The sequence below is a fragment of the Carassius auratus genome, chromosome 8 (genome assembly GCF_003368295.1).
Source record: "Carassius auratus strain Wakin chromosome 8, ASM336829v1, whole genome shotgun sequence".
Taxonomy (NCBI): Eukaryota; Metazoa; Chordata; class Actinopteri; order Cypriniformes; family Cyprinidae; genus Carassius; species Carassius auratus.
The window spans coordinates 27,961,980-27,986,775 of NC_039250.1; the positions used below are offsets into that span (position 1 = coordinate 27,961,980).

The following is a 24,796-nucleotide window of genomic DNA, read 5'->3' on the forward strand; positions in this document are numbered from 1 at the left end:
GCATTACTATAGATTGGGTTCTTTTTAAATCAAATCCCTAATAAAGGCAATTTGTTGGATGAAAGAAAAAAATTGCCAAAGATGGAAACAAAATAAAATGCTATAATCATTAAGCACATTAAGGCAAAGCACACTTAAAATCACATATCCATAAAAACTGCTGACATTTTTTTCAGAACATGACAGAGAACATTGGAGTATTTTCTGACTGTAAGTACTGCTGTGATTGACTGGCCATCTGTCCAAGGTGTTTCCCTACCTATAGCCTGAAGCTCCAACATCCCTGACCCTATATGACAAGTGGTTTGGAGACTGAATAGAGCTTTTAATTTTTTGGATCATGAGATAATGTATTTGCGGGAATTTCCATAATGAATGGGTCTAATTGAAGTGGACTACTATAGCAGTGGGCACTATAGTAGCCTTAAAAGGAAGGTCTTTTCATTTATTTATGTATTTATTTTGCATGAAGCAACTCATGAAGAAGGAAATCTTCCCAAAGTGTTTGTTATTTAACTAGTGATAATGCCAATGAAATAAGATAGACAACATGATAGCCACAGTTCGCTTTTCTCACAGGAGTAATGTAGGCTTCATCATTATTTTACGGCTCTTTTGTTTGTTGCATTGGTCAATGGGGAAATTCACACTTGCAGGGGAAGATAGATAGATAGATAGATAGATAGATAGATAGATAGATAGATAGATAGATAGATAGATAGATAGATAGATAGATAGATAGATAGATAGATAGATAGATAGATCAGTAACTGTTTTTGACCATAAAGCAATATAAATCCAATTATAATACTATTATATATATATACCGGTATATGAGTTTTATGTATACCTGGGCGAGTTTTACCAAATAAAATATCTTCAAAACAAGTTGACTCATTGACCTTTCAGAAACCATGTATGCGCTAAAAGTACAGACTTTCGAACCTCATCTGGTTACAATCACAGAGAGAGAGAGAGAGAGAGAGAGAGAGAGAGAGAGAGAGAGAGAGAGAGAGAGAGAGAGATCTGATCCCAGCCTCCCATCATCTGATGCTCATTCATCCTCCTCCTCCAGCAAGACCTCAATGAGACGATGCGATAACGGTCAACCATTGTTGTTTCATCGCTCTCCTCCGTGAAGTCATCTTCTGTTCACCTCTGGATGCGTAAATGGTGGTCTTTCTTCAATGGTTACTGCCACATTTAGCCATATTGTTTCCGTTTCTGAAGCGCTGTTCTCGTGTTTGGAATAAAATAGCGGAAGGAACTGAAGGTTGATAATGAAGCAGCAATACATTTGAATCTGGAGATATCGACGGATAACTACAAATAGGTGGGTTAGCATGATAACATTTCCTTTCGCAGTCAATATAATCTGTGTGGAAATGTGTGTACTGTATGTGATTTTTATGATGCATTTTGATCGTAACACGTTCGTACATTTTGATTTAATGCACAAGGTTTAAAGGTCTTTAAAACATTTAACGCGATTTCGTTGTTTTGATCGCATATGAGAAGCTAATAGGATCTAATGTGAGTTGAAGAGAGATGATATAACTGAGGCTTCATTTAATACAGTTCAACGTTATCACATGTGACAAATCGCCCACAGAGCTCACATTACGAACAACATCATAGAGTCTATACTGAACACCTACGACTGCAGTCAACTGTCAACATTACTGCAAATGTCGTTCATTAAACTGCTTTATTTGCATTTTAACGATCGGTGACGAACTCTCCTTTGTACTACAGGCTACAAAAACACAAACACGCTATGTGTCACTCAAACAATTAACAGTTTGCATTTAAAACAAATGCCATTGGGATTATAAACGTCTAGTGTAAGCATATTGACATTAGCTCCCTCCTTCAGCTGACTGTAAATGGATGCATTTAGCCATCCATCATCCGTATGACATAATATATTACAGGTAGTATGACATATTCCTACACAGTCCAGTAATTTAATTTATGTTAGCATTTTGTTCTGTCGTGAATTATATTTGTGGATAGCTTTTGTATTTATCCATCCATAATGATAAGATCAGATGACAATCTAAGATAACATTTTTTTTTTTTTTTTTTTACTTGTTTGCCACTTAGGAACTAACCAAAATGTAACCAAACATGTTTCTTCTTCTGGACAAAATTTGCTTGGTGTTGAATAACATTGTGAATTTAATCGTAAAACAAAGCATGCTTGCAATATAACAATGTAAACATTAATGAAAGCACTTAACAATCAGGTCTCATGTGTTAAAACTAGTTAATGCATTGCCATGCACTAACAATTAACAATATACTGCATTTATGTAATGGTTCTTCTTTATAAGCAAGAACATGCCTACGTGACCATTAAAATAAAGTGTTACACGCAGCTGTGAAAACGAAGCTTGCTCAATTGTATTGATTTGAATTTGTGGAGTACTTCAGATCTTAATCTGTATTTGCAGATAATTTAATTTTGATATTAAAATGAAAGAAAACTTAAGTGTAAGATAGTGACCTTTCATGACTGTTTCTTGAATTTTCATTTTTAAAAGTGCACTTTATATTAAAGATTAAAGTTATTACTTTAAAGTACACTTTAAATCAGTATGTTTTCATATATTTTCCATGCTTTAAAGAAGTACACTTATTTTTATGCTTTGACTAACATAATCAAACATGTACTTGAAATAGCTTACTTGATTATAATTTCAGCTGTAGTGTGTTATTCAGTATTAAATTTAAAGATATATTTGAAACTGCAACTTCAGCATGTTATCAAATTTGTCATTACTAATGTTTTTAAAAATATGAAATTTCAATAGACGTGATAACAATGTGTATTTTAGTTTACCATAGATGTTTGTCAATACATTGAGAAGTACATTTTAAGCCTATTTCAAAGACAAGTAATTACAGAAGATATACTGATGCTCTACTTAAGTGGGTAAAAAAAAAAACTCTAAAATTCAGCAAATTGCATTTAATATAAAGTACATTTAAACAGTAATACATATTAATTTAATTGCAGTAAACATGCAATTAAGTGTACAAAAACACATCTAGTTTGCACCTAAGTATATTTGCGCAGTTTGCAATAAGTATATTGTTTCTGCAATAAATATTATTTTATGCTAAAGTGTACTTCTTTTTCACAACGACGCTAAATTTAAGATACATGAATACTGACAATAAAACAAACTAGTCCAAAAAGCACACTGTCATGTGATGCCAATATCATGAGGATATACTCAGCTGAACGAAGGAAGTATTGCTGGCAAATGAATGTTGAAAATTTATTATTATTTGCGGTTCCCATAAAATACTTTATTAAGTAGGGAAAAACTAAAGGAATTCTGTTTCTGATGGAATATTGCTATTTTTAATGATGTTCTGTACGTAGAAGATAGCTCAAGTCGAGATGAAATCAGAACTGGGAATATTTACTTTCGTTACTGCTTATTTTGTATTTATTATGTTTGTATATTCAAAAGGATTTTTTACAAATAATAATATTTCCATAATATGAATAAGCAATTGGATACTCAGTCATTGTTTCAGACTACTGTTGGTGCAGCCTTTATAAAATGTAGTTTAATGCAGTTGACATAAGCAGTATGAAACAGTCAGTATTTTTGTGATGCTGTTGATGTTGATGACATTTACAGACAAATACATTGTGCCTAAACTAATAACATACAAACTGTTGTACTTTTTACATTTTATTGAAGATACTGAAGAATAATTCACAGTGAAGGGTGGACAAAATAAGTCAACCTCAGACTTCTCCTAAAGCTTATTGGATTCAATCAGGAGATGATACTGGATTTGTAGGTTGCACAAATGCCCTGGGCTTTAAATAGAGGCAAAAAAAAAAAAAAAAAAAAAAATATTTTTTTTTCTTCTTCTTCTTTTCTGAGTCTTGACTTTAATCCAGTTGAGGCTTAAACTGTGGCATAACCCCAAGACTGCTATCAAGCCAACCAAGGAATGCTGATAAACTAAATTGTTCACACAGTGACTGTGGGGAGTGATGGTCTTTATGTGGCTTGCAGTCTGGAATTTAGCAAGCAGCATAACACTAAACTCAATGACTCACCAGCAATTCTACTTTCAACTGCCTTTTAACATTATAAGAAGTGCTTTCCTGTCCCTTTAAAATAATGCCTAAAGGAAATATAAAATATAACTTTAGGCTGTGCAGAATAGTTTTTTTATGAATTAATGTACAAAACTCTCCAACAATATCTGTTATAGAGCAAAGCACATGTATGAGTAAGTGATGCCTGGTGTAAACTTGGCTCCGCTCACAGGCCTGCTCATTGTCAGACATTCTCTCTTTAATTATGTTTTGGAAACTTGTTCAACACAGTAATTATGTGTGAAGTGTTTCCACTGCAGACCATTTATACTGCAGCAGAATTGTTCTGTTGCTCCTTTACAAACAAGATCAGTATGACATGCCATTGTCAGCATAAAGTCTCCTATGTAATGAGCATATAATAATGGAAACAATATTAAAAATAATGCTACAATACTGAATTCAAATGCATTGTGCCTGTAGTTTAACAGCAAACAGCATTCTTGTGTGACATGACCCACCTAATTTAATATATGCATCTGCAAAATGAGCCAACATTCCAGGAGATAAGTCATTATAATGCTCTGATGCATTTTAGTCGATTTTGGAGCTTGGCAGTTTGAATATTGTTTGAACTTTAAGAATTAAATTTATACTGTACATATTTGGAACAACTTGATGTAAACATTTAGTAAATGATGACAGAAGTTTCATGAATTTACTTCAACTGAGCATTCAACAATGATTTCTGGTATTTGTGTTTCACAAAAATTCAGCATAATATGAATAAAATACTTTGAATTCTGAAAGAGCAGCAATAATGTTGTGTGTTTGGTTGGATAGTTTTTTTTTAAATATAAGGTGCAAGTGTATGTCAGGACGTACTGAAGTTACCCACTCGCGGTCATTCCTTCTGGTTATAGCGATCAATTATTAAACATCAGATACATTTTGAATGAAGGACATGCAGCACAGTCCTCAGTCACTTTAATGTCTTATTCAGCAAACAGCTGGATTGTCTTTTTCCTAAAAACACTGTCAAAAGCTAGCATGAATTATTAACAAAAACTACAGCTGCTATTCATTTCTAAGTGCTTTGAATTTTGATTAAGATTATTATTTTATTTTTTTGGCCAAGTAATTCTGGAAGGTTTCTTTCTTTGATGAAAAACATTTGCGTTCGTACAGAGATCTTATTGAAACTGTAGATTGCATGTATTAGTATCTTGTTAAATCTGAGCTCAATGAGCTACGGTCTTTTTTCTAAAACTGAAGAAAGTAATTTTCTCATTTTTTTTTCAGAGGAAATGTCTGAACAGTAGTCAGTAGTACTGAACAGTAGTACTGAAAATGAGACAGTAGTCTCCTTTGCTGTCCATTCAGTCTTACACTGTGTCTACTAGTGTCATCAAAAGTACCAATCGTGATACCATTCAGTACTGAAATTTTAAAAACATCGATTCCCCACCAAGATTTGAGCCCTGTTGAGCAGTGCTGATTGGTCATTGTTTTCACGTGCTCAACAGATACGTCTGTGATTGGCTTCAGTGCTAATCGCTTTATGATCTTCACTGAGTGCTCACACAGAAACACACGCGAGTGTTTGAAAGTCGCATCCATCAGCGGATCCATCTATGTGCAGATATTAGGGATCCTCTGACAGTGACGGATCCATTTTCATATGGTATCACGGCCGTGTGAGCACTCTGTGAAGAGCATGAATCGATGAGCATTGAAGCCAATCACAGACATATCTGTTGAGCATGTGAAAACAATGACCATTCAGCTCTGTTTAAGAATCAACAGTGCTCAAATCTTAATGGGAAATGGATGGTTATTTAAATTTCAGTACCGAATGGTATCGCGGTTGGTACTTTTGACAACACAAGTGTCTACACTGGAAGAGACAGTTGTCGCACCGTGCCTCCAACAGTTAAAGTCTGTCTATTCTGGTCAATGCCAAAGCAACCATTGAAAATAATTTGAAATTTGTGTCAATACGTCATAAATAGAACGCAGCAGTAGTTTTCTGTTGGGAATTATTTTTGTGTCGTGCCATGCCACATCCAGTGTAAACAGCATCACTGATTATAATGAGATCTATAGTGTTTAGTGCTCGTGTTTGGTGTAGACACAGTGTTATGGCTGTCTAGGAGAAACTATATACAGACTGCACCTTAGCATCTGTACTGTTGATAAATCTCATCTTGAATTCCCCTTTGACAGTGGTGAATTCTTCTATCATAACCACACATGTAGGGTTGACCAAAGTCCTTTTAGGCAAGTTGGCCACTCGGCCGCCATCTTGGCAACGCCTATGGGCAGCTATTTCAGACTAACAAGACCAAGCTCCTATCTAAATGAATGGGCATAGAATCAGAACTGCACTTTCACTGATCACCGGGACATAAAAACTGCATGTACAGAAACAGCAGTAAAAAATGTTAAAAATTGCTGAAAAATATGGTGATGACTTCGCCCCAAAATAAGGTTTAAAACGCCTTTTTGCCCACAGGTTATACTTTTAATACGCATGCACAAGGGTTCCTCACCTGTATGCATGCATCAGTGGAACCAGACGATAGGCTTAAATGTTTCCCAGCTTGACTGTTAAAAGCAGATGATTGGCTTTCCAGCGGGAGGGGCGGGACATGTGCATACAACCGCCATCTTTGCCGTTAAGGGTTTTCCTTATATAGTTCTATTGAGGACTGAGGAAGTGGCATGTCTCTTATAAATTGTCTCTGGGTTGACTCATGCACTTTGACATTGACTGAGGCAAGATGTACATCTAAGTCTTGTTGTTATCCTGGGGTTCTTAGTGTTACAACATCTTTATTTCTATGCTCATGGGCAACATTTTGTGGTCCTGAATAGATTGCCAGTGGTTTAAAATATTCTTAATTTTTGATGCTTTCAAACAATGGTGTGATTCATGGAAATGGTTTTAAAATGCACAATGATGGCCATAAGAAGACTTTCGTCTGAGAGACTTTTTCTTTTTCTTTTTTTATGTTTTGCTGGTATTTGAATGGTATTTGTTATACCTGATCAAAATTTAAGGCGTTTTAAGTAATAATAAGGGTCTCCTTTTTGAGCACACTTCAGCATGACCATGTTCTGAATCGTGTGTGTAATCAGACCCATTAATGGATGGCATTTCACGGACAGGGTGACGTGTGACCAGGAAGCCATAAAAGCACGTGCGGTGGAGACAGTGGCAGCTCCTGTCATTAAGTGAAGTGCTCTGTGTGTATATGTCTTATTTATTGTTGTCTGTCACTGTCTCAAACCAGAAAAGTTAATATGCTAAAGTCAAAGCACAAGAATGATACGGGTTGATAAAGGCAAGCAACATTTAACCCTTTAGGCGCCAGAGGTTTTTTCCTAAAACGTTCGATTTTGACATCTCAATTTCAAAAGGCTATATCTTAAAATTTATAAAAGATAGAGACTTTCTGTCAATTATAAAAATATTAAGGATGACCCAATGTTTATGTAGGGATTTTATTTTCCCATCTAATTTGCATATTATGACGTCATATGGGGTGGTCCTCTTGAATTATAGAATTTTCATGAAAAGTCACATGTTTAAATGATAAAATGGAGCACTTCTTTCCCCAAAAAAATGTCCCTCACCTTCCGTGTGCTATATTGCACAATACTGAATGCTCAGGTAAATAGTAATCAGTAAACAAACTGTGTAAATCATTACTAATAAATGGTAGAAACAAACCGAATGCATGTAGCGTTTGGGATTTTCAATTTACTACATGCAGCAGGCACTCTGATTCCATGTATGGGGCAGATATATATTATTCATATGACACACAAACACAAGTAGACAAGACCTGATTAGTTCAAAAGCTATGCCCCGTGTCACATCGCCTCTGCTTCTGCTATGAGCAGCGCGGCCAGATCTGCCTCGCGCACGCGCCGAGTGTGTACAGCTCGGACTACTGTCAGTGTCATTGCTACTCTCCACCTTGCCTCCTAACTGTCCTATGAATACTTGGACCTCGTCTAACATACCCAGAGGCATTAGACAAAGTCTCCACTAAAATACTGTCGCCGCGATTGCGGAGAGGTGCGGTCAAAAGACAAATAGTATACATGTCTAGCGCGGTAAAAAATCTCTCCCCTCGTCCCCGCAACAAAAACACACCTGCTAATTTCGCAATGAACACTCCGACCCTGGCAAACATTGTTCACACCTCTGACATTTGGCAAAGGACCATTTATTTACATTGGGCAAAGGATTCACCGTCTGTGCTTGGTGTAGGGCTATACTTTCACTTTCAGTATCACCGTCATCTTCTGAAGGCAGATATTCCCTTTCAGAATCAGTGTCCGCGAATAAAAGTTCCAACACCTCATTGCGGCTTTATTGAAGCTTTATTGATGCCACTAGATAATAATAATAATGAAAATAATAATAATCTAATGCCAGTACTCGCTGACGTGACAATATTGGTCAGTTAAAATGGCTCACTCTCACACAAGCTCCGCTTTTTTTTGCACTGATTCAATGCGCTCTAGCTCGAAGATTTTGTATAGGAGCATGACGTTTTTTACAGTCAGAGATGAAGTATTACATGTCTGCTATCTAGTGCAGGGGAGGTTGCATGAAATTTGACACCCTATTTGACAAAATCGGCCGTTTTATTCAGTGCCGCATCTTGTCGAGTAAACTCGACCGTGGCGCCAAGAGGGTTAAGGCTGTGGGTTCCTCCTTGCTCATGCTACATAATGGGCGATGATACACACAGCCTTTGTGTTGTTTGTCTGGGAGTGAAGCACGCCGAGTCAGCTCTGAAGGGGGCTTACTGTCCACACTGTGAGTGCCTCACTGTGCATGCTTCACTCCCGGGGGGCTTTCTTCGAGGAGGGAGGCCTTGCTAACACTCCCCACTGCTCTAGTCCCACATGTGCCAAGATAGCATGGCGATTGCTGTCGTGGGGTTCGCAAATGAATTTGGTGGAGGGAATGGAGTCCCTTCTCCCTTGGCCACCAGATCCAGCGACACCTCCCAGAGTTCGGAAGCTTTCTCTGAGGGAGTGGTTTCGTGCCCCAGGGGAGAGGGTGATGGCGAGAGCGCTGACGAACCACTTCAGTCTGCACAGTATGAGGAGCCCAAGTGGCCACAGAGAGGCATCTATGGTTGACCCTGTCTGAAATTAAAGAGAAAGGCAGGGTCTTCCTCTTCGAAACCCCGCCTGCACCATCTGGCCTGTACAGCGATGCAAGTTTAAAGAGGCTCGTAAACAAGCGCTGGCAGTTCTTGCCTCACTGCTATATGGCTCATGAGGCTGCTGGACAGCCATGTGCCCAATTCTCATGCAAAGAGGCGCAGAAAGTGAGTGTTGTGACTCATACACCCCACTTCAACACTCAGGCTGATCTGAGGACCGTCCTGGCTAAGAAATCTTCAGCCAATAAGCCCTTTGTTTGTGTCCCAGGGCTTCGGAGGGCAGCCTCCACAGGGAAAGAACAGTGTACACTTCATTATACAGTGCCCCTACTCTCCTCAGTGCCATCAGGTGGCCGAGCGGTTAACCCTGCTACAGCTAGTGCTTCAGGGCACAGCAGCCTTCAGCGAGAACATGTCTCAGTATCCGCCAGAAATCATAGTTGATCTTGGAAGCTCACTGCATTTGAGGAGGTCTCCTATTACACCTTAGGTCAGTTTTGAGAGACTTAATTCCCTTTTCTGGCAGCGTGGAAGCTTCTGCTGATTATTTCAAGATGGGTCCTGTAGACTGTAGTAAGAAGTTACAGAATTCACCTCCATGCCATCAAGGTGGTCCCTCCTCTCTACAGCCGGTACTTCATTGCTCCAAAGAAGTATGGGGGATTGTACCCAAGTTTAGGTCTGCGTCAGTTGAACCCCTCAGTCAGGTCCGAGGACTAGTTTGCCATGATAGATCTAAAATATACTAACATAGTACTTCCATGTCTCCATCCTTCCACAACACAGGAAGTTTCTGAGGTTTGTTTTTGGGGGCAAAGCTTACCAATATCAGGTTCTTCCGTTTAGCCTTTCACTCTCACCCTGAACTTTCACAGTGTTAGAATGTGGATCTGGCTCCACTGCATTTGCATACTAAATTATATCAATGATTGGTTGATTCTAGCTCAATTGGGGCAGACGGTTGTCGAGATGTCATTCTCGCCCATATGAAAGAGTTTGGGTTAAGACTAAATGCAAAGAAAGTGTGCTTTCACCATCACAGAGGATCACTTGGACGCGGTGTGGAATTTAACCATGATGCAGGCACAGCTGTCTCCTGCTTGGATAGTGTCTATTCTCACTGCAATCAAAAAGGGCTGGTCACTCATTGTAAAGCAGTTTAAGAATTGCTGCGTCTGATGGCAGCTGTGTCCAATGTGATACCTTTTGGCCTGCTGTACATGAGACCCCTACAGTGTTGGCTCAAGAGCAAGGGGTTTTCCTTGACAGGAAATCCACTTTGCATGATCAAGGTCATGCAGCGATGCTTTTGTGCCTTAGACTTGTGGAGGAATCTTGGCTATTGTCACAGGGACCAGTGCTGTGAGTTCCTTGTTGTCGCGTATCGTTAACGACAAATATGTCTCTCACTGGTTGGGGTGCGGTCATGGGTGGCCACCCTTCCTGCGGTCTTTGGAGTGGCACATAAACTGCTTGGAGATGCTGGCCATATTTCAAGCATTGAAGCTTTTTCTCCTAGACCTAAGACATCTGCATATTTTCAACTCATCGGTGGTCTCATAGTACATCAACCCCCAGGAAGGTCTGCATCTCGCCCCTTGTACAAGCTGGCACACCAGATCCTTGTGCATGTGGGCTCAGGAGAAACTCATTTTACTAGTGGTCAGTTCAGTGCTGGAGTTCTTGCAGGCTTGATGCTCTGAATGGTTGACCCACTCCACCCTGAAGGTGTACGTGGCAGCTATAACTGCTTACTACACCCCTCTCTGTGGTCATTCTGTGGGAAGATACCCCCTGGTTACATGCTATCTCTGCAGTGCACTGAGGCTAAGGCCTCCTGTATGACCTTGTGTTCCACCATGGGGATCAAGTTCTGACACTTAAGCAAGCTTATTAGCCATAATTTCTCTAAAAAGTGTCTGAGATTTGCAGGCCTTGTCAGTGGCCCACTCCTTCCAAGACTTTGTGCCCGGCTTGGCCAAAGCTTTTTCTTTTCTTTACATCCCTAAAGTGCCCTCCTCAGTACCATGGCCCATCGACCCTTTCGGGAGTCTGACCAGCAGAAGCTAAATTGCACTGGACACATATGTCCAAAGAGCTGCCATGTGTTGGAAGTCTGACCAGTTATTTGTCCTATTATAATCAGTATGAATATAATATTATGGTCCTTCCAAGAGGGTTCTGCCTACCATTAAGCAGAGCCTCAGTCGGTGGATCGTTGATGCCATTGCTATGTCTTACGAGTCCTCTGGTCTTCCCTCACCCTTGGGGGTCAGGGCTCACTCCACCCGAAGTGTGGTGGCCTCCAAGGCCTTCCTGTCAGGTATGGCTATGCAGGATATGTGTAAAGCATTACATATAACCTGTTATTTTTTTATTCAAATCTGAGTCCACAGATGCCCAGTGTTCTGCTACACGTGTGATCAGAATTGTTTGTAACATTGGTAAATATGATCAAAGAAGGCTGTGAAGATAAATCTGCATTGTTATTTTTTTTTCCACAAAGTTCTAACCTAAAATGGGGGGAAATATCATTATCAAATGTTTTTTTTTCTCAAATACACCGTTGGACACAATTTCTCGTAACCCTTGAAATTCTTATGAGTAAAATATATCTGAAATATATTTCCATTCATATTCACAATTTTTAACACACCAGTGTGATTATGAACATGAAATTATCCAGCCATTTTTTTTTCTATTTTACAGAAATATAAATAAGAGGGGGGGTGGGGGGGGGGGTGCCAAATTCCAAATTCATCACCCATCACACACACACAAAAATATATTTCTGATGTGCAGGAAAAGATAATTGAGCATCACAAATTAGAAAGTGACTTTAAAGAGCCATAGCAGTGAAAATTCCCATTTCCACTATCAGGACAATAATTAAGAAGTTCCAGTCAACAGACAATGTTATGAATCTGTCTGGAAGAGGACATGTGTCTATATTTTCCTAATGCATGGTGAGAAGGAGAGTTTGAGTGGCCAAAGACTCTCCAAGGATTACAGCTGGGGAATTGCAGAAAAAGGTTGAGTTTCAGGGTCAGATAACCTTTAAAAAAAATATCAAACAGTACCTACATCACCACATGTGGTTTGGGAGGGCTTCAAGAACAAAATCTAGAAAAAAAATGATTTCACCATAAATAATAACCAGCATGTTCAGTTGTCAGATTTAAATGGAACTTCAAATCACTGGTGCTTAAACAGATTTTTTTGAACGGACAAATCTGTGAATAACACAAAAGCACAATATTATCCTTTTTTGTTATCTTATTCAAATGAAGGGTCTATCCATGATAATCTGACAGTGTGATTGACTATTATTATGGCTTGGTTTTCTGTAATTTACATATTAATTCCTGTGGTGTCTTGCAATTTGAAACAGATGATTGCAGGATAAATCAGAGCATATGTTAATTTGATTATCTTAAAACATAAAAAGAGTGGTCGTTGTTTCTTTATATAATTATTGCTCTTTTGTATACCACAATCTATAGCAAGGTTTTTCTTTTGAAGATTTGGAAATGGCATCCACCACATAACAATGATAAATATTTGGCACATGTCAGAGATGTGATAAGGTGAATATTGGCCATTCTTCAGTGGAGCAGGGTAAATAAGTTTGCATCCAACTTGGTGTAATTTAAGTGATTTAAGGTGATGCTTTTGTTATAAATTACAACAGTTTTAGTCTGTAATGAAATGACTAAACACATGTAGAAAATAGCTTTTATTAGACTATACTGATATGTTTGGAATCTTCATTGTGGAGATCCACCTTTCAACAAAATTAAGCTCAAACCCTAATTGAATACACCAGAATTAGCTATCCTGCACTGTTCAGTGCAGAATTACTGTATATTTCTGGTTACTTTCACAGTAATTTCTCGGTGGGACTCCTCTTGTATCTAACTGTACTCTCAAAAATTGCTTGTAAACAAACAGTATCATACTGTGTTTTTACAGTGCATTTGTACTATGAAGGCACCCAGCATTTTTTTGTTACACTTCTGACATGATTAGATCAGAAATTTAATATGAATATACAGCATTTCTGAATATAGTAATGTATTGTATAATAACCCAGTAAATTCCTGGCAGTTATTTTACAGTGTGGGCTTCTTAGAGTGGCTTACAACATCTTCATGTCTATGCTCTTTGGCAAAATTCAGTGGTCCTGGATAGATTGTCAGTGGTTTGAAATGTTCGTCATTTGCTGCTGATCTCAAACAGTGCTGTGATTCTATACAAATTGCTTAGAAATTATTTTGAACCGTTCCCACTCCCTTAGACATCAGAAACATTTATTCAAAAAGTATTTTTACATTACCTATTGAAGCACACCCTTAATATGTTTTATTTATTTGTTTGTTTGATTGATTGATTGATTTTGGTAGACCTTATCCTAATTGTTGTGTAAGCAATACAAAAATGGCAATAAAGTTCTCATTTTTATGCACAAAGCAATCTTATATAGACATACTGAAACTGGGTATCTTATTACAGGTTTTTTTTTCATACACATTTTCAGAACGTTACCTCTTTTTTTCAAAACTTTACACATTCATCCAAGAATTGCATGCATAAAATGCTAAATGTTTCACATATCTTGCAAAATGAAGCACTGCATTCAAATGATTACAAACACATCTCAAAAGCAAACATTTGCAAAAACCTTTGCCATGATATTAATTCCTGTTAAATTTGTGTGTTATATAGAGAACTGTATGTTGTGTTTTGCAGAATTGGTGTGTGGGTCTGCTGTGAGTGTCAGGTTTCAGAAATTGTGACAAGAAAAGATTACAATAAAAAAAAAAAAAAACTGTAATCAGGCTAGGTGATACATATTCAATATAAATTCATGTTTGCAATAGTTTGCAATTTTGTGAACAGTATCAAAACTATCATTTTAAACCCTTAATTGCAAATGTGGCATTAGTGTTGGTAAATAGTGGCCATGCTTCAATGGAGCAGGAGGTCTACCTTCCACCAGCTCGAATGCTAATCAATTATACCTGTACTGTCTAATGAAGATTTTCAGGAACTCCTGATCATTACAAAGATGTGTGTTAGAACAAAGGTTGGAAGTGCACTGCAGGATACTAGATCTCCAGAAACAGGTTTTGGCTTAATGATGCACACCATTTACATATATTTGTCAGAAATACTATTTAATGAAGTTTCAGGACTAAGCCCATCTAATTTTATAATAAACCAATAAGACACAAAAGTGTTTAAGAATAGTATCCCTCCATTATCCCTCATCCTCATGTAGCAGACCTACGTATAGGGGGGATTATTAGAGCTTGAGTTGTGTCTCAACATGAGCCATTGAGGAATGCATGCCAAACTAACCTTTTATGATTTTATGGTTATACGAACCTGTGAATACTTTATGTATAAAACACGGCTCATAAAATTGTCACTGCCCCAAGTGCATAAAGTTGAAAACTTGGTCCAACTTTCAATTAGGGGGCCTTAACTACTATGTACTTACCTAAAATAATAATAATAATAATAATAATAATAATAATAATAATAATAATAATAATAATAATAATAATAATAATAATGAACTTATTGTTTTCATATAGGTTTTCAAAACACTTTTTCTGCTATTGAGGTGGGATGCAGGTAAAATTACGAACAGATTTAGTTATATGGGTAGTTTAAGGGTGAGTTACTTAACTCTGAACCCCATCCCATATTTTGGTTTGCACACTACCTCATTCAGCATTGAACTGACCTCATTCAAATACCTAAGTACAGCGTAAAAACTGTAACACTTTAGAATAAGTTTCCATTAGTTAATGTTAGTTAACTACTTTAGTTAACATGACTAACATAACTAGTTTAGTTAACATGAACTAAGCAAGAACAATCCTTCTACAGCATTTGTTAAAATTAGTTAATGTTAATTTCAACATTTACTAATGCAGTATTCAAATCAAATGTGCTTGTTAACATTATTTAATGCCCTGTGAATTAGCATTAACTAACAATGAGTAAATGTATTTTCATTAACTAACATTAACAAAGATTAATAAATATAGTAATAAATGTATTGTTAATTATTTGTTCATGTTAATTAATATATTAACTACCACAAATTATTTAAGGATTATATTAACCCAATTATAAACCTGTCAAAATATGTATGAAAAATATATATCACCTTCTATAAGCAACCTATTTATTACTTTTCTTGCCTTTAAACCAAATTACTCTGATTTCATACTGCACTGGTTCTTTAAAGAGAGAAAATTATAATAAATTAAAAGACGTTGTAGTGCCCAACCAAAGAGAAAACATTCATTAATCCATATTTGGAGTCCATGTTTGTAAATAAAGAATAATATATTGAATAGTCATGACTCACGATAAAGACATTTACGCTTCAGAATTCCAGGAAAATGGCCCAAGAGTGAAATTGGTTCTCTAGGAACCACCCTGCTTGCTAGTTCCTACAATACAATAACTACAGTAACTATGTCTTCCCATGTCTCTTCTTGTCATGTCTGTGTTTTCAAGATCTGTCATTTTCTTTCTATTTCAGGATTATTTTGGCAATGGACTGGCTCTCAGCGCATGTGCTCCTCTTCTGCCCGAGTCCACTGCCCCTTCACACTGCTGTGCCCCTCACCCTGTCCTCTCAGCACATCCAGAGGAAGGACTGTCTGTTCCTGTAGGAATGCCTGTTCGGGCCTGGCACCTGCCTTTGCCCGCGGCTAATCCCACACCTTTTGCCATTCCATTCCCCTCCAGCTCTCGCAGGCTGCTCCATCATGAACGATGAGGTCATCAGCACCAACGCACTGGCCTGGCTGGTCTGCTCGGGAGTGTCCATCCTGGCCAACGCCTGGGGAATCCTGAGCGTGAGCGCCAAGCAGAAGAAGTGGAAACCTCTGGAGTTCCTTATCTGCACCCTGGCTGGCACGCACATCCTCAACATGGGTATCCCTATCACCATGTATTGTGTCATTCAGCTGCGACGACAGCACTCCAACTATGAGTGGAACGAAGGACTCTGCAAGGTGTTTGTCTCTACGTTCTACACCCTTACCCTGGTCACCTGCTTCTCTGTCACATCCCTGTCCTACCACCGCATGTGGATGGTCCGCTGGCCTGTCAACTATAGGTAAGTCAAAGACATTAATATGCATATCTAGTAAACATTATACTACCAGAAGGGATGTGCATCTCCACAACTTAGGCCAATGAGATACGCATCTCGATGCATAGCCAACGGTACGTTACATTAAAGATATTAAGCAGCTACTGATGCAATGCGATACGATTCACCCGTTATGACACAGTTCGATCTGATTTCGATCCGATTCAACACAATGCGATTCAATGCAAAACACAACTAAAAAAAAAAAAAAATATATATATATATATATATATATATATATATATATATATATATATATATATATATATATATATATATATATATATGATGTTATGCAGTTCATTATGGTGCAGATAATTCACTGTTATTTCTTTGGTTCAGACAGACAGGTAATCATAAATGTATTTAAGTGCCTTCTGACTCCTAACACCTAACAACTGACTCCTATTTTCATAGTGTTGTAATACTTCATATTCAAGTAGCTGAGAAACAGTTTAGAGAGGTGAAGTCAATGTATAATATAATGGTGAAAAAATAAATAATACAATATAGTGCATCTAATAATTATTATATTAGTGCTGGACAACGATTAATCATGATTAATCACATCCAAAATAAAAGTTTTTTTTTTTTTTTTTTTAACAATAAATGAATGTGTATTTATATATACATAATTAATATACACAGTACACGTCAACTTTGATAATGTGAGAAATGTTGAAGGTGTCTGAATAAATATTGGTTTGACTGTATATAAACCATTTAGATAAGTTTGAGAAACTGGCCATTATGGTAGCGATAGCTCTGGTTACATCACACAGTAGGTTTTTTCTTTCCTGTAAACATGCAAACACTACTGTGGACAAAGTTCCTTTGTTTTAGATCTTATTTGTGTTTAGGATTGGTTTCAGAGGGATTCAGTTTCAATTTTATTGAACGAAAATTAATTTTACTCATTCTGTCATTTTAGTGAAATATGTTATAAAAGAACAACACCTTGTTGATGCAGTAATCCTGGATTATGGTTTTAAGAGGCTGGAAAAAGGCCTGCCATTGACAATGTCACATACGTATATAGTCTTATTAGATTCATTTTCTAGACAGGCAGTCAGTTCATTTGGAGCTCTCTGGTCAGCAATTCAGTTTGAGGACAACTCTCCTTTAATCATAGCTGCTTTATCTCAGTTCTCTGTTGTTTGGAGAGACATCAAAAGGCAGCAAAACGAAACACTGCTGGTAGGGTTATTCAGTATACTCCGTCTGGGGCATGCAATGATGATGCAATGAAAAATGATGATTCTCTCTGACCAATCAGCAGTCTGCTGGGTTTTCACATCACATTTTAGTATCACCTCAGTTCACCTCAGCTCGCTCAGAACCTCGCCAGAGGTGGTACAATAAAAGTATCTGGAAGGAAAGTACAGGTACAACTTTTACACAGTGGAAAACCAAAAAAAGACGAGTTGAGTCAAGGCGAGTCGAGCTGGTACTGTGTAGTGAAAAAAGCACCTTTAGACCCCAAAAATCCCTCACTAGGCCTGTTAATCTACAAACGGGGTGCACAACCCTGATCTACCTTGCTGCAGAATTCAGTTCCAAACTTGATCAAACTCACCTGTTTATTGTTTATTGTTTATTGTTAATTTGGATCCCCATTAGCTTCCACAAAGTGGTTGCTAATCTTCCTGGGGTCCACAGAGTTGCACAATACAAAAAAATCATTCAAACAAATAAAATAATAACAAAAATACAATTGCTAATCCAGTCACATCACAAAACTATACCCATACATATTAATAGTAGCAGCACAAGCAGAAGTACGTCTATACCTTTAACAACATGTTTACACAATTTCTTTTAAACACATGTGTTGAATTACTTTTACGTATATTTATAGGAACAACATTCCAAGCAGCAGAGCCACGATAAAATACAGTCTTTTTCAGCAAATTTGATTGTGGACATGGTAAAAACAGTTGAGACTTACTCACTTGACGTGTTTTATGATCGTGTCTAAAACCAACATATACAAGCTTTTCAAAGAAAAAACATGGTGTGTGATACTTGATTACCTTATAAAAATATACCAACACTCGTAAATGTAATTTGTCCTTCACTAAAAGCCATGATAATTTTCTATGCATATCAGCAACACTGGCCTGAAATTGATAATGGAGCACCAACCTAGCTGCTCTATTCTGAACAATCTGAAGTTTTTTTAAGTGCTTTTCTGATGCACTTGACCATATTATAGGGCAGTACTCAAGATGCGATAAAACTATTGACTGCACCACATCTTTTAAAACCAAAGACGAAATAAATGCAGAACATTTCCTGGCTACTGCTATACCTTTACCCATGCTGCTTACTATATGATCTATATGTTTGGACCAGGACAATGTATTGTCAAGTATCACGCCCAACAAAGTAACATCTGTTACTTGTTCCACTGGCGTCCCATCAATAAATAAATTCAAATCTGCAGCCCTAGAAATATTGTATTTTTGGCTAAAAATTATGCATTTAGTTTTTTCTATATTTAAAATTAATTTGTTAATTTGAACCCATTTAGAAATTGTTAAAAGCTCATCACTCAAATTTTTCTTTAGTTCAGCTGAAGAATGTGCTGCAGAAAACATTGTAGAGTCATCTGCATACATAACTATATTAGCATTATTAACAACATATGGTAAATCATTTATAAAAATAGAAAACAATAAAGGACCTAAGCAACTTCCTTGTGGAACACCACAATAAGTATTTTTAGCATCTGAAAAAGATCCATTATAAAACACTCTCTGTTTTCTATTAGAAAGATAGCTTCCCATCCAATTAAGGGCTGTCAATGAAAAACCATAACATTTTAGTTTAGCCATAAGAATATCATGGTCAATGACATCAAAGGCTGCTGTAAAATCAATTAAAACAGCACCAACCAGTTTCTTATTATCTAGACATGCTAACCATTCATCTGTCATATGTATAATAGCAGTACTTGTGGAGTGTCCTGGTCGATAGGCATGTTGAGCATTGGCAAGTAATCCATTTGTACTAAAATATTGTAAAATTTGCTTGAAGGTAATCTTCTCTAAAAGCTTACTCAAAATTGGAAGTATGCTAATTGGTCTGCAATTAGAACCTAAAAAGTCTGTTTTTCCCTTTTTAAGTAATGGAATAATTTTAGATTCTTTCCAAAGATTTGGATATTTGCCACCAATCAAACACCTATTATAAATATGACAGATCGGTTGAGAAAGCTGTCTAGCTACCATTTTTAGCAATTTTCCATCTAACTGATCAGCTCCACAAGGTTTATCATCTGGAATTGAAAGCAACATCTCTTCTACAGTAGTTTGATCAACAGACCTAAAATTAAAACTGCATAATTTATTTTTCATTATTTTAGAAATAGGACTACAGGCTGATTGAACATCATTGCCATACATGCTAGATCTTAAATTGTTCACCTTATCGTTAAAAAAGGTGTTAAAATAATTAGCTATCTCTAATGGTTTAGTAATAAACTGACCTTCATTTTCCACACACCCTTGATAATTATTTGTCTTCCTACACATTATTTCATTCAGTGTTTTCCATATTTTCTTGGAATCACCAGCTGCAGACCTAATTTTTTGCTTATAATATTCCCTTTTTTTAATATGATTTAATTTAGAAACCCTATTTCTTAACCTGTCTCTAATTATCAAATGCTTCTTTAGATCCTAATAAGTTGGTTCAGTTGTGTTTGATCAAGGTTGAAGCTGGTCTCTGCAGGAAGGTAGATCTCCAGCAACAGGGTTAGGCACCCCGATCTACAACAATACATCTGTTTCACCATCAATACTTTCCAGCTACTATAACTATACTATAAGTCTTTGGGAAAAGCAGTTAGTATACATCTGGAATGGATGGGTTGCAGTAACCACATAACTAATGTCTGTATTGTTGAAAATGCACAGTAGTCAAATCAATTTATTAAAAACTAATTAGAAAAAACATTCAATTCAGGTTAATACAGATTTTCATTTCCCTTTAATGTATCCCTTTAATGATGTGTTCATGTCCCATAAAGGTGATGTCTGTTTGAACAATGCCATTTGGTGGCATAGAAACCATAAACCATTTTAAGTGAATTGATACTTTTTCAGGGTTTTCTTCAACATTTGTGGCATACTGAACCAGCTGTACCTAAATACTTTACATGCATTTAAGCTGGACTAATTTCAGTTACATTTGCATCTTAGGCTATGATATTAGATTTTTATTGTATTAACAACTCTTTTGGACACTTTTTGAGTAGAAATTCATATTACAATTTTTTATGTTGTTGCAAATAAAACTCCCAAAGGAACTGTGGACCTGTGTCAACAGATCCAGACACTCATTTATTCTGACATCAACAATTTTGCTTACTCAAAGGAAGTTCCTGCAGTTCTTCCCCTGCCAAACACATTCAGTAATCAGTGGAGGCAAGCTTCATCAATACATTCTGTCATCGCCGGAGAAAGGAATACCTCTCAACATTACAAAGCTGCTAGAAATGGCAGAATGAGAGCTCAGAATGCGAGATATATCTAGACAAGCCAATAGAAATGACTGTAATGTTTAAAACATCATCAACAACAACAGCAAAAAACATAAAAATAAAGCAAAATATATACATTTAAATTAAATGCAAAATAAAAAACAAACAAAAAAACTTTTTCACAGATATTTCCTGATGAGAAAAATGGTAAAATGATTGTCAGCGACAATTGCCAAACAGAAACTGTAATAAAACATTAACATCTAAACATCTGTTTATTGTCAATGAGAACTTTTGTATGAAAGAAAGTCAATCTAGTTAGAAATAAGTGAAGATGCTGAGATGTTGAGATATCTGTTAGTGTTTAATAGAATTATAGAGTAATTTTTTGGCATCCATTAATGTTTTGTGTGTATGTGTGTGTGTGTGTGTGTGTGTGTGTGTGTGAGAGAGAGAGAGAGAGAGAGAGAGAGAGAGAGAGAGAGAGAGAGAGAGCAATGGTGCCATCTGGTGCCAATTTTACAGATATCATTGGGACTTTTAAAGAGTTTTGAGTCAAATTTAAAGTGAAAGATAAAAAAAAGTTATTTTCCATAAAAATAGAATTGGTGTGGCCTTTGGGAGCAGAGATGATAAAGCGTGTAAGAGGAAGTTTTTCTGTATCATGAATAGCTAATGTTAATTTAATTTCAGTCTGTTTAATATGGAGCCCCGCACATGACATTCAGGAAAAATATATGCTAAATTGTGTTATTAATAAATAAATTTTGTGCACGATTGACTATTGCCTTCCCTTGATTTGCTAAATTGTGCGCACGATTTAGCAAATTGAGGGAACAAATTAGTAAATCATTCACACAATTTATAAATCGAGTGAACGAAATAGTAAATCGAGGGAATGCAACAGTATTCGTGTGCACGTTTTAGTACATTGAGGGAACGAATTAGTAAATCGTACACACAATTTATTTATTTTTTCTTGCATGTCATGTGCGGGGCTCCGTAGTTTAATAATAGCATCTTACAGATACTCTTTCAGGGAGTATGCTATTCTCCCACATTATTTTAGAGCCACTAGGCAGTGTTATTTTGTGTATGTTTTAGATGTTATTAAGTTAAACTCTGACCTACGTAGTAGCCTCACGTTTTACTCAGTTGTTAATGGTAGTTCAAGCAACTATCTTCATATGTCCATCATCTTTGCAACCATTTATGGAGAAATTATATTGTACTGTGTGTACTGTAATTCTGTAGCCCAGGGGCCTTTGGTTATTTTATTGGGCCCTTGGTTACAGAGGACTCCACAAAGTATATTTTGTTCTAAACTTAAACTCTCCAAAAACCTTTTAATGTTCTTCTGTGTTAGTTATACTCTCAGTCACACTAATTATTTCTCATAGGTAATGGTGCAGTATGACATTTACTGTGGCCCCATGCTAAAACCTTGACCCCCGGTTTAAAAAAATAAAAAAATAAAACGATACTTCAAAAATTTAAGTTATAGCATTTTGTAGACTAAAAAGTGAGGAGCCCCACACATGGCATGCAGGGAAAAAAATAGTAGGCTAAATTGTGTGCACAATTTACTATTTTGTTCCCTCAATTTATAAATTGTGCACATGATTTAGCATATAAAGGGAATGAATTAGCAAATTGAGGGAACTAAATAGTAATTGTGTGAATGTTTTGGTATATTGAGGGAATTAATTAGTAAATCGTGCACACAATTTATTTATTTTTTCTTGCATTTCATGGCTGAGTAAAAAAAAACACTCATAAAAGAATTGTGAATTATGAGAATTATGATTGTGAATTTTATTTATTTATTTATTTTTATGTGGCTCTTTTTGAGGGAAAATATTTATTAAACTAGCTGACATACAGTATAATGACATTTGCATTCACTATTAAAGCTGCAGTAGGTAACTTTTGTAAAAATATATTTTTTACATATTTGTTAAACCTGTCATTATGTCCTGACAGTAGAATATGAGACAGATAATCTGTGAAAAAATCAAGCTCCTCTGGCTCCTCCCAGTGCTCCTATTGCCATTTGCAGAAAGTCATCCGCTCCTGGTAAGAAACAACCAATCAGAGCTGCGGTCCGTAACTTTGCTTGTGTTCAAAATGTAGAAAAATGTATATAATAAGCGAGTACACCACAAATCCATTTTCCAAACCGTGTTTTTAGCTTGTCCTGAATCACTAGGGTGCACCTATAATAAGTGTTTATATTCGGACTATTTTAGATTGCTTCGGGGGTACCGCGGCGGAGTAACCCAGTACCTTTGTGATTCTTCATAGACATAAACAGAGAGAAGTAGCTCCGGCTACAATGTTCTTCTACAAAACGCAAGCAGTTCTGTTTATTAACCACTAGAGCGTCAAAAGTTACCGACTGCAGCTTTAAATAAATTAAAAAATAAATGTTAATAACGACTGGAACTTTTTGTGTCCTATGGGCAAAAAAATCATTATTCCTCTTTGCTGACAGAACACTATGAAAAAATTTATTTTTAGAAATTAACAGTACTTCAGATAGCACTCCACATTTAACCATCTAGTCTTATGTTATTCAGTCAAGGAAATTTCTAATCACAGCTGTGCTCTAAGCGTAAAGTTAGCTTAAAGTAAACATAATATTATCAACAACTTATTTTACTTCTGTAATGTGACATTTCTGAGATAAAAATAAAAATACAGTGGAACTTGATTCCATAAATGAGGATTTGACTGGATCTTGATGTTACATAGGGGAGATGATTGTAACACTTTTAGTTTTAACCTCTGTAACTCAGTCTTACAATATTTACAGTATCTAAAACATTGATAGAATTTCCCCACAGTGTAAATATGTAATGGTAAATGGAAAGGTTGCTGTGGTGGTAAATACACGAGTTTAATAACATAACAGTGGGCAGGGCAGGGGCGATTCTAGGATTTTTTCAACAGGGGGGCACAAGAGGAGCCACGAATTAATACAGAGGGGCCAATCTTGTGTTGTTTGAACTGTATATCCAAATCATTTCAAGAGTTCAGTAACCTTTAAAATCAGTAATAAACAATGATACCCTATTATATTTCAATAGCAGTTATTCACTGATCTAAATCAAAACAATTAAATACAATGTGTATTAACTTTTCACTTTACAAAAGTGAAAGAAAAACTGTAATAAATAAAAGAGTCCAATGTATGAATAGTGTACAACTCACAAATAATAATAATAATAATAATATAATTTATTTATAATAGCCTTATATAATATATATTTTAGCCTTATTTATATGAATGCAGAATAACATTAATAATTCATAGAAATAAATACACAATTAATGAATTAATATAACTAATATAAATTTAATATAATAAATTGTTTTTGTTTATTATCCACATCCCATTCAATTTGCATAGCAGCAGTTGCAGTAAATTTGCATTGATGAATAAACAAAATCTACTTATGTCAAGGCTAATTAATCTTGAGCATATTGATTTAAAAATATCATATATCCATACTTTATTAGATAGCTACTTGTTCAAAAAGGTAAATTTAGTTTAACATGTAAAATATGTGGATCCTATAGAAACAGTTTAGAATAGCTGTAATTAGTCCAGTGTTATTTTAGTATTAGTTATTTATTTTGCTATTTAATCATGCATTAAATATTTATGTATGATTTTTTTATTTGAGAATGTTTCTGGGTGTCATCAAATGACGTTTTGTCAATAACTTCTGTGAACACACAGTACACACCGAATTTGAGACTTATTTTATTTACTTTGACACAAAATTCAAGAAAACTACAATATATTATATAGCAAGTAAAAATCAGGTTATAGAAATTACATACAATTCATTTTAGAGAGA

The 24,796-nt window shown here is 36.2% G+C and overlaps 1 protein-coding gene across 2 annotated transcripts in view; it reads left to right on the plus strand.

Moving 5' to 3' along the window:
• The first annotated feature begins 1,030 nt into the window (after positions 1–1,030).
• Positions 1,031–24,796, plus strand: part of gpr153 (G protein-coupled receptor 153) — a 35,646-nt gene continuing 11,880 nt past the window's right edge. For both annotated transcript variants that reach the window (XM_026270629.1, XM_026270628.1), the window contains exons 1-2: positions 1,031–1,333; positions 15,827–16,408. In XM_026270629.1, the coding sequence (XP_026126414.1) occupies positions 16,056–16,408 (353 nt within the window). In that variant the 5' untranslated portion in view covers positions 1,031–1,333; positions 15,827–16,055. The remainder of the gene's footprint in view (positions 1,334–15,826; positions 16,409–24,796) is intronic.